Source organism: Atta colombica, unplaced genomic scaffold (genome assembly GCF_001594045.1).
Source record: "Atta colombica isolate Treedump-2 unplaced genomic scaffold, Acol1.0 scaffold157, whole genome shotgun sequence".
NCBI classification, from domain to species: Eukaryota; Metazoa; Arthropoda; class Insecta; order Hymenoptera; family Formicidae; genus Atta; species Atta colombica.
In genome coordinates, this window is record NW_017259247.1 from 282,161 (window position 1) to 294,578 (window position 12,418).

The 12,418-nt window shown below is 29.9% G+C and overlaps 1 protein-coding gene across 6 annotated transcripts in view; it reads left to right on the top strand.

Annotated features, from left to right (window-relative positions):
• The window catches only part of LOC108685777 (ecdysone receptor), a 286,435-nt gene that overhangs the window by 251,957 nt on the left and 22,060 nt on the right, over window positions 1-12,418 (top strand). For all 6 annotated transcript variants that reach the window (XM_018190741.1, XM_018190746.1, XM_018190742.1 and 3 more), the window contains one exon: window positions 11,751-12,126. In XM_018190741.1, coding sequence (XP_018046230.1) covers window positions 11,751-12,126 — 376 coding nt within the window. The remainder of the gene's footprint in view (window positions 1-11,750; window positions 12,127-12,418) is intronic.

The window sequence follows — 12,418 nt, forward strand, 5'->3', positions numbered from 1 at the left end:
TTATTAATCTATTATTTGACGGCCATTTCATTAGCTAAATTTTATATTTATTTTAAATACGATTTATTTTAAAATACGAAATTAAAAGATTGTATAATATCGAGTTTCATCGGATAAGACGATAAGCAAGTTAAGTTGTTGAAAACGATTTATCGAAATATTAATTATGTGATCGATGATGTATTTATGCCTGATGTGAATGCAAGAATAAATTTCACATTCGTCATTTTTTTAATCGATTTCAATTGGAATTGATTTCGAATTAAAAAGAATCACTGCGATTAACTTAATCCATGATTAACTTATCAAGCGACTGTATATTATTATGTTAACGTGGATAATATTTGTAGTTTGTTCGGAACACATACATACATGCTTTATCCTTACGCATAAATTATTCTTCAGAATTAATAATACATTTATTGGAATATTGGTTTTATCATAAAAAATTGCTTTTGGAAAGCACATATCACTAGAAATGGGATTCGTAAAAAAATTAATATAAGTGGGATATATACAAATATGTACAAAAAATAGTTTTCATTTTAGAGTCTTAGTAAAAAATTTATCCAAATGCATTACATTGCAATATTGCTGGAATGTTTCGTTGCAATATAACAAAAAGCGGACATCTTAACATTATTGAAATCTTGCAGTAATGATTCAGCAACGTTTCACAACCACCATACAATATTGCAATGTTCCAATGAAATTATTCTGCATGTTTCTACAATCTTACTGTATGGGACACAAATTAGACTTTAAGTCTAAATATCTCAGAAACTGTAAAAGACCGTCATCTAGTTATTGAGGCAAAGTTACAGAATCATGATAACATATATCAGAATCAAGATCATCGGCGCGATGTCTCTTAAAGTGTATAATTACCCAATTTCTTACTGATTAAACAAGGATAATGGTCTCACAATACATATGGACATCCATTAGTCATCCAAAGGATGTTCTGAATCTCCGGGGGCGCCCATTTCATGCTCCAAATAGCAGTAATGGATCCACGATGGGGAGGCGACACAGAAGCCATGGCTCCCCCCCTCAGAGTTCTTTTTAAATAGCAAAATATATATTTTTAATATTTTTAAAATGTTTAATTAAAATTTTGATATTCTAAAAATATTTTTTATTTTATGAATTTTCTAAGCATAAAAAATATAGAATCTTTTTTATATTCCAAATATAAATAAATAAAGTCTGTGCTACAGCTTTTATTTTTTACCCGTTCACGATGGATGAACAGAATTCGATATTGATGCCACCATTATGTAGGCATAAATCACGTGGCATCAAAGGCATAAAGCGCGTTCAAGTTGACAAAGCGGCTACATCTGCTCGCCAAACAATTAAATGATTGGTTGGATCCACAGGTAAGAACCAATTATGCTCATTTGCTCGGCAAGCATGCCGCTTTGCCGTTTTGAACTCGCCCATAGAGAATAGACTGCGTGATCCGTATCTAAGTAGTATTTAAATATAATCAACAATAATGAGAGAGAGGGACTGGAAAAGGGCCAATCTTTCTCTCATTCTCTTTTCCAGCACCATTGAAAAGAGATAGAGATGACTATCTTCCATAGTTCTTTTCGTATTCTTTACTTTTATCGACCATTTTGACGAATCGCGTAATCCATTATCTACGTCTTTGCGTAACACCAATCATGCGAAATTCTTAAATATAATAAGTATGAAGATTGATTAGCCGTAAGTTACCATTTGTGTCCTATATCTGCGACGCAATTTCTCACATTGATCTCTTCTTTCTCTAACGTTGTCTTTTTTCTAATTAACAGTAAGGACCTTTCATGGCGGAACCATATGCATTAGCGCCACTCTTTATACCCACTCTAGTTAGACTCTATGTACAAGGTGGGCCACTTAAAATTTGGAATTTAATTTGGCTCTAAAAAAAAACGCATAAATACTTTTCAAAGTTTATAGCTTTATTGGAAAGGTAGTATATTGCCATTAAACATGAAATACAATTTACATACATGAAATAGAATTTCATTCAAATGACTTCCACGGCTGGCTGCACAACCCCATTCTATCAACCCAATTTTTCAGTACATTTTCCACTGTATGGGCGCGTATTTCGTCAATGGCAACTTTGATTTCATATTTTAATTCTTGAATCGTTTTTGGCTGGTTAACATAACACTCATCCTTGACGGTTCCCCATAAAAAATAGTCCAGCGGAGTCAAATCGCAGCTGCGAGGCAGCCAACATCAGCATTTCGGCTGATTATGCGATTTTCGAAGACAGTGCGCAAAAGATCGATTGTAGCGTTGGCTGTGTGGCAAGGTGCGCCGTCCTGTTGAAACCAAATGTCGTCTGTGTCTTCCTCTTCAAATTTGGGAAGCAAGAATTCGTTTAGCATGGCGCGGTAGCGCTCGCCATTGACAGTGGCGGCAGCTCCTTGCTCATTTTCGAAGAAAAATGGCCCAATGCCGCCGGAACAAAAACCACACCAAACAGTCACTCGTTGTGGATGCATCGACTTCTCCTGACGACGTGCGAATTCTCTGATCCCCAAATACGACAATTCTGCTTGTTCACATAGCCACCGAAGTGAAAATGAGCTTCGTCAGAAAAGATGATTTTTCGGTAAAAATGCTCATCTTTAACCAAGCGTTCAGCCCATTGGGCGAACCGAAAATGCATCGAATGGTCATGCGGCTTCAATTCTTGCACTAATTGAACTTTGTAACGGCTTCATACCGAGGTCTTTATTCAAAATTCTTCTCAAAGAAGTGCGTAAAATGCGTGAAATTCAAGTTTTGAGAACGATGGCGAGTTAATGTTGATGGTTGTTCAAGCACTCTCTGAGCTATAGCAGCAATGTTTTCGGTTGACCTTACTGGACGAGCACGTGAACGAGTTGCTTTATCCAATAAGGATCCAGTTTGTCATTCACAAATTGATCCACAAACTGCGTTGAAGGCATTTTTTTCTACCAAATTTTCCACGTAAATTTCTTACAGTTTGGGTTGAAGACTCACCACTTTGGAAGTAAATTTTCAATATTTCCCAATTTTGTTCAAGCATATAGCGACCCATTTCGTAAATGTTAAACAAAAAACTAAATTTCTGATACGTCATAAATGTTATTATGCTTTTCAAAATAACCGGTAGTTGAAATTCCAAACGCTAAATAGCCCACCCTCAATAAGCCTGTTCTTTTTGGCTGAACTTTTGCCAGTTTATCTTTCTTCCTTTTCTCTTCAGGAAGAACGAAGAAGAAGAAGAAAGATGAATTGGTACAAAAATTCAGCTAAAAAGAACAGGCCTAATTGAATTAATGATCGCGTTCAGCAGATTCAGCTATAGCGGATTCGTAAGTGCTCACTGCTATTGATATATTCTTCTAGATCATCCAATAGCAGCGAGCGCTACACACACACACACACACACACACACACACACACACACACACACACACACAATATATATATATATAAAATATATATATATTATATTCTTTTTATTTATATAATTTTAAATAAAACATTTCTTGGATTATTGTATTTTTTAATATACCAGTGATAATTTAAATATTTTATATTTGACCGTGAAAAAATTTCACTTGCAATGCGTCAATGGCCTTCCCTCTCTTCCTTGATAAACTTATAGATCTGCCTCTGCCAAATAAGTCCCACAGATACTTGGAAGATGTTCAATGGATATCTCCATTTGACGTTCATTGAACGCCCATTATTTTGGAGACAAAATTTTATTATTCTTTTTTACTAAACTTTTTTACTTGTTTTATATAAAATATTTGTATAATATGTAGAGCTCAGAAAACAAATTAAAGTTAAATTTGTTTATAATTTTTTTTTGAAGGGTGGACAAAAGAAAATTACGCATTGATAAACGAGTAAGCATGACGGACAATCGAATCTCGTATGTAATTCGGGAAAAGATTCATGGGGAATGTTATAATTTTTTATTGATTTATAATTTTTTTTTCAAGAATGGACAAACATTTTTTTTGGACAAGTGGATAAATGATAGACAATCGAACGCAATGTTAATTTTGTCAAAATTCGCATTTAAAGGTTAACTTTACAGATCTCAAAAGTTCTTTTCCATAATCGAGACATGAAATGGGTACAACATGGATCATTCTTTTTTTACATGGAACACTCATGTGTTGTGTGGGCATTATGCGCATTATGCGTGATCCCAAATAACATCTATTTTGTTGCTGGCATATTGCTTGCTAAGTATGCATTGTTACCAGAATTGCAGCAACTGAGTCCTCATTTGTTGACTTGATGCCTTCACGATATAACTTTGAGTAGCAACTTGCCAACAATTTGCTGCTAACTTTAAAATGGTCATAATTCGTACTATTGCATCATATTGCATATTAATCATGCATACATTGTGCTGCAACATCGCTACGATATTACAGCACAATCTTAATCTGAAAACGGATATTTTTATGATACTATGACATTGCAACAATGTTGCAAATACATTGCGCAATTTACAATATTACAACATTACAATGAGATATATCTGTAATCATTTTGCAATCTTTCTGTGTTGTATGAGTAAAAGAGTTAGTGCATTTTTAGATGATTTGAGGAGCACACAGGGATCGTTGTGTTCACATTTTTTCTTACTCAATTTTACTTGCTGAATTTGAAAATTGTAAGTAAAATTATCTGTTCGGGAAATATTTTTTTTCATTTGAACAAAAGAAAACAATTGATTTTATCATTTTTTTTAACCGTATTTGCGAATATCGACCATATCAAATATTTCTTAAAGAATATTTCTTAACAGAGCATTTTAGGAAAAATGCTTTAGAAGCAAAAAGTTTTGCGATTTCGAGAGAGACATAAGATGGTTTGACGTTATTAAGGTCAGGGCTCACTTTGAATTGTTTTAAATGGATCTCTCATTTTTTATTATATATTCTCGTAGCTTAAGAATTTTTTAAAACACTAATAAAATATTTTTTCATTAAGCGTTTCTTGAATAAAAGGCTTGAAAATTACAATACCGTTGGCATCAGCATTATCCAAGGTGTTCGATCGACGGCTAAAACCTCTTGAATGTTGTCAGAATGTAATCAGAATAGTGACCGGAATAATATTTGTCCAGATCAAAATCATTGGAGATTGTTCCTCTTATTTTCATTTTTGCACAAAAATTTATTTTTATAAAAATGAAAATAAAAAATAATAACAATTTCCAATCGTCTTGACCTTGACAAATGTTGTCAAAGTCATAGCCTTGAACAACATTCAAAAAGTTTTAGTCGTGGATCAAACCCTTTGAGTAATGCTAACAGTAATGTCTATAGTATTGTAACTTTCAAGCCTTTTAATTCGGAAAAAAACTTAATGAAAAAATATTTTATTATAGAGTTTTGAAAAGCGCTTGAAGTAAGCTACAATATGTAATGAAAAATAAAAGTTTCATTCAAAAAATTCAAAGTGACTTAGCCCTGACCTTGACAACGCCACCTAATGTCAAACCATTGAACCATCTTATCTCCCCCTCGAAATAAAAAAATTTTTGTCTAAAACATTTTTCTCAAAAATGTACTGTTTAAAGCCCGATCTACAATTGCGTAGACATAAGATTATGGGAACAGTAAATGCTGATACAACATATTAAGCTACAATCGAATAAAGATTCAACAAACTTTCACCTTCAAATTTAGCATTGTTCACAACACTTTCTCCCTGTACCATACTCATAAAATAATGTATAAATAATATAATCAATTTCTCAAATAATATATCACAAAATGGACACAATAAAAAATGAACAGGACACTTCGCACTTATTTTTATACGTTGAGACGATAAAAAAGGACAATATAGACACGTGATAGCATTCTGATTGTTTCACTTTTACATTTTACGTAGTCGTAGTCGTGAAAGGAATCATTCTTTCACATGGGAGTAATAGGTTAAAACTTCGCTTTATGACTTTGCATAACCATTTACTTACACAATTGTAGATCGCTGAAGAGATATTTGAGATGATTGATTAAAATGAAACAGCCTGTATACGTATATTTACATATTTATATTTTACACACATATATGTATATATGTAAAATGTAAATATGTAAATAAATATACAAATGTAAATAAAAGAATATAAAAAAATTTATGTTTAGGTCCAATAAAATATTGCGCTTTATAAACGCTCTACAATAACAGCCTTTATTACAAAATCTTATTTATTCTACAGTGCAAGTAAAAATTACAATTTTAATAATAATTGAGTTTTATAAAAACAAAGAGAAATTCGTAGACATAGTTCAAGAAAGTGATAAAATTAACTATTACTTTCTTCTGTTCAAAATGTGGAAAAAAAATATTCCTGAATATAACAATAATTTCAACTATGATTTTTGAATTCAGTAAGTAAAAAAAAAATTGAGTAAGAAAAAATATGAACATAACGATTCCTGCGTGCTACCCAAACCGTCTAAAATGCACCAATTCCTTTATTCTTTGCGTTTGTAACCGACTTATTACGTAAATGCCAACATTGCAAAAGCAAGAGAAACTGCAAAAAATCTCATCAATATTCGAACAAATACAAAGTTAATTAAGATATTATATGAATAATATACAAATATATTATTTTAAATAAAAAATATAAATATTACAATATAAATGAAAACAAAAGTTGAAAACGTAATCTAAGGTTTAATAATTCAAGTATTAAAAACAATAATTTTTAAAAATAACTATTGAAAAATATAATTCAAATAATTATGGTAAAAATAATTTAAAGTCATAACTTATACATAACTATATAATATAATGATATAAGTAATTAAAATTATATATTATTATAAAATAACAGAAAATATTAAATATGTGGGCCCTAACCGTGTATCTAACCATAGCATCCAACCGTGTATCTAACAAATCTAATCGTTGCGTATGTAGAAATCTGTGAAAGTTAGTGCCAACTGTGCATGCCAACTGTGTCAGAAGTTCTGCAATCTGCGAACTTTGGAGCGCCATATTGAATTTAAAAAAATTGGACTAAAAAGATTTCAATTTTGAATTTTTTTTAACATTTTCACCATAAACCTCTCCTCACACGTATTTATATTAATGCTTACTTTATGCACTTTATCTTAGAAAAGAATTTTTGAACTTGTAAAAGAGGAAAAAAAGAATTGTTATACAAAAATTATGGGTTAGTAATAAGAAGATCCTCCTTAAGAAGATTCTAAAGTCTGTATTATTAATCTTAAGGAGTTGTAAAGAAAATGCAATATGTTAAAATTTATTTGAAAAAAATGCAGATTATTCTAAATTGCATTTAAATAAAAGTAATACAAAAAAATTAAAGATAGGTTTTTATCATCTGAATCGAAAGTTATTTCAATAAAAAGTAATATTTTTTAAATTTGTACTCTAATAGAAATATATGTATATATTATAAAATAATGATAAAAATCTCAATTCTTTAAAATAAGTATTTATGAATTCAAAAATATTTACGTAAAGTTAGATTGGGATGTAGACTTTAATTGTTTAATAAATAAACAAAATATTTATTTATTAGAAACTAATTAGTGAATCTTAATGAAACTTTGCATAAATCATCGTTAATACTTAATATTTATATTACAAAATTTAAAAAATTTTTTAAATTAAAAGATTTTTGTTATTATTTTTAAAAATTTGTTTATGACAATAAAACTAATATCAAATAAAATAAATAATCTATAAAAATGTGTTGCTCAATAAAAACAGAATGTTGTGAATACATCTTTCACATATATGTAGTTTGTTTAAAGCATAAATATTAATATATGTTTTATGTCTTTACAATCTCCTTAACGGCAGTTGCAATGGACGAATTTAAATCGACAAAGCGGCTAACCTACTTGCTAAGCAAATAAGCATGATTGATTGTTACTTATAGATCCAATCATTCATATTCAATCGCTCGATGAGCAGGCTGTTTTGTCCAGTTTGAATGCGCCCAATATTATCTTGCGCTGTCGGCTATATGACAGTATTATGAATCTACATATTGTTATGACATATTGTTATGACAAGATAGCGGCAATAGAACGAATTCAAGGATGACGATTTTAAAGTTATCCGCAAGTTGCTACTCAAAGTTGTCATATCGTGAAAGCACATGTTGTTAACAAATGCAGACTCAGTTGCTGCAATTTTGGTAATAATACTTAGCAATGCATACTCAGTCAGCAACAAATCAGACACGTTGCTATTTGTCCAGTAAACAAGAATAAATTAAAAATGGATAGAAATGAATTCATTTTAACATTTCTGAATTCGCACTTCTGATTTTTCGAATCTATTTGAATTCATGAATACATTTAATTTCAACATAATGAATAAACTCTTTTATATTTTAATTCACATTTCGATCAAAAAATAATATATTTTAATTAAAAAAATATAATACGAACATAAATCAATAAATCCAAAATTTAATATGATGAATAAATATCAATCAAATCAATATGATGAAAAAAGCATATTTTGGCTCGTTTGAATTCAAAATATTTATAAGTAAATATAAATACGTAAATAAGTTAGCCATGAATACATCCCAGTTCAAAATTATAAGTAAAAACAATCTTGTTTGAATTCACTTCTATTAAAAAAAATTCAACATAACTAATTAGTAAGCTATGAATATATCACAGTTCAAAATTATTAAAATACGCACTTCTGTTTAAATATAAAAAAATTAAAACGGAAATATATAAGTCCTGAATTTATATCCGAGTACAGTATTGAATAAGAATATTCCTATTCTGATCAAAATAAATATAAAAACACTCTCCTTTTATAAAGAAACAATCATAAATGTTCATAAACAAAAATGAATTTATGCTCTCACAAGGGAAGTTACTTAGATGTCCAATTAGTTTCGAAAAAGTAACGATTAGAAGTTATAATATTCTACCTCTTATTGACTAAAATGAATGTCATTTGCTCGAAAAATTTGATATTTGTTAGAAAAATGGATTTAAAATCCCTATAAGGGATTCCTCCGAAAATGAGTTCAACATGAGTTTGACATTTTTTTGTAATTTTTTTTATTTTTTGATTTTTTTACATACATATGAATAATATACGTAAATAGAATAGAAAGGAAAACTTAAGTCTCAATTCCAATAGCTGTTGAACATTTTTTTCTATCTCTCTCGAAGTTCGAATTGTTTTTGGATATGATATACTTATAAAGTTGTGTACGTACATGAATGTATGTATAAAAAAGTACATTTTCTTATTTATTATACATTTATTATACATTTATTTATTATACATTTTCATTACATTCTTATTATTTTAATTCGTAACATAATCATTTGATCTACATAATGTATTGTAATTAAAAATTTTATTTGTCAATTGTGTGTGCGTGCGTGCATGCGTGCGTGTGTGTGGGGGCTTGCGCGCTCATATGATAATGTATAATAAGAAAATATATATACTTTTATACATATATACATTTATATAACTTTATAAGTGTATCACATCCAAACGCAATTCGAACTTCGGGAGAGATAGATAAAAAAATATTCAATCTACCATTGGAATTGAGATTCCAATGGTAGATTGAAGTCCAAGTTTTCTTTTTTATTCCACTTACGTATATTACTCACACATATGTAGAAGAACAAAAAATAACAAAAAAACTACGAAAAAATGTCATTTAAATTCATTTTCGGGATCACTTATAGCTTTAAATCTATTTTCTTAATGAATATCAAATTTTCCAAACGAAAATATAACACTTATTTTATTTAATAAGAGACAGGATATAACTTCTAACTCGTACAGCACAGAATCTTGCAGTAATATTACAGAAATATTGCAATGTTACAGATTGTGCTGGAATATTATTAATAATTATAGTATATATATTATAAGTATTAGGAAATACCTACATATCGCTGCAATATTGTAGGTATTAGAAAATATAACATATAACATGTATTACGGCGCAAAATTTTACAAATCTTGCAGCATTGTTAAAGAGACATTAAAAAACATTCTGGCTTAAGTAATGAACTGTTGTAACATGTGGAAACATATTACACGTTATATTATATATCAATTACACGATTGTTAATTATTTTCATTAATTTATTTCTGCATATTGGACACGGAAACGCTTAGCGGTAAAACGCGGTAATCAATGAACAGGAGTTAGGAGTTGTAAATTTATTGGTCACCGCATCGCATTTTGCCGCGCGGCAAGTTTTTCCGCGTTCAGTGTGCGAAAGCTATTAGGAATTATAATGTTGAAATATTTGTTTGAAAAATCTTGTCGCCGCGATAAGATTTTTTAAACTTTATAATCAACTGACATAATTTTTTTGAATATTTAAAAAATTCTAAGCGAAATGATTGAAATCTATTTCGCTTAGGAATTTACTCTATGCCCTATCACAAGTGATTGATTAATATTGAATTAACGTCGACATTGAATTAACATCGATTTGACGTTGAGCGACATTGAATCAGCATCGATTTGACGTTGATCAATCATTTCTGGCTGGGTCGGAAAACCAGTTTACTCTCGACGTATCTACAGTCTCTACTGCTACTGTTCATTGTAAATGACGCTTAATAGGTCTTCGGGCTATGGCACACAAAAAACTTAAAGAAGTAAGCAGTAAGGTAATCAACATTGGATTGACTATTGCTTACGTTATGACTTTACGGATTTTACTATATTAGTCAATTCACTTGTTACTTACGTTTTATTGCTTAAGTTTTTTGTGTGCCATGGCCCTTAATCACTTAAATTTTAACATAAATGCAAATTCTTGTAAGAATATCGATCTTTAATGGTATCTCATCGATTGATTCAACTAATCCAGTAATCGTTCCACTTCATTACAAGATACTAAGAATACTCATGACATAAAACAATTCAAACAATATGTGTTCGTCTTTGCCTTTGCCCTATTCGCGATTTGTACAATAATAAAACTGCTAGGGTGCGCCGAGATTAACGCTAAAAATTTTAGTAATGTTGCATATGTCTAGTGAAAGTAGTGAATATAACTGAAAGTTTTGTAGATCCAACAGAAGAATATAAAACAAATCTTTAGTATAATCTATCAACTATTCTGGTTGTAAAATCCTATCAAATGACTAGAAATTCTATTTGCTTTAACCAAATACGTTCAACCGTATATGTCTTGTTGATAAACAAACTATTTTTCTCAATATGCTATTATACTTCATTTGTTTGTATTATTCTATTTATAGTATTGTAGATTCCTAATTCTATGTTTAATTGTTAATCTTCTATTTATATACAGGAGTATAAAAAATACTTCAGACTAATAAAAACGTAAATAAAACTTGCTGAATAAAAATCAAAGTTTTTTTAAGAATGCTCTCTATCTGTCATATGTTTCACATATGATACAATTTTTATATGTTTTACATAAAATTTAAAAAAACTTCATTGAAATTAGTGACTTTGAATGTAGTATTGAAACTTTCAAGAACACCTGAGCATTTAACTGTGTACAGGTGCGTACCATATTCATTCCAGTACACTCCAAATAAAAAATACAAAAAAATGCCTACATAGCCGAAGTTTTTTCTTTCCATTTTTTACTAAAGATGAGGGGTTAGATCACTTGTACCCGGTTAACATTAAAATATTTGTACACAAATATAAGGCTAATGTGATAAATAATGTTGCATTTGATATGAAATGTTTTGTTTTTCAGAATCAACCAATGGAAGGCGAAGATCCGAGTGATTACAGTTTCAGACATATTACTGAAATTACAATTCTAACTGTTCAATTGATCGTCGAGTTCTCAAAGAGATTACCCGGCTTTAACGAGTTATTACGTGAAGATCAAATCACTCTGTTGAAAGCATGTTCTAGTGAGGTGATGATGCTACGGATGGCAAGAAAATATGATGTGCAAACCGATAGCATCATTTTTGCTAACAATCAATCGTATACACGTGACAGTTATAATGTTGCCGGAATGGGAGAGACCATTGAAGATCTTTTGCGATTCTGTCGACAAATGTATGCTATGAGAGTTAATAATGCCGAATATGCTTTGCTCACAGCTATTGTCATCTTTTCAGGTATGTATGAAAAATATAATGTTTTGTGTCATACATTAGGTATCCAAATAAATGCGATTTTTAGTTTAAATATTTATTCTACGAATCATTTTGTATTGTAAATCCAGAATACATGCATGTCTAAAAAATGTCTTTATGACTATCTGAGTAAAAGTTTAAAGTTGACGGCAATAAAGATAATGATTGCGAATTAGTAGACAGTTCTTATAATATAAATTAGGATTAAGAAAATTATAAAAGTAACTCATCATCTTTTTTTTTTTTTTTTTTTTTTTTTTTTTTTTTTTTTTTT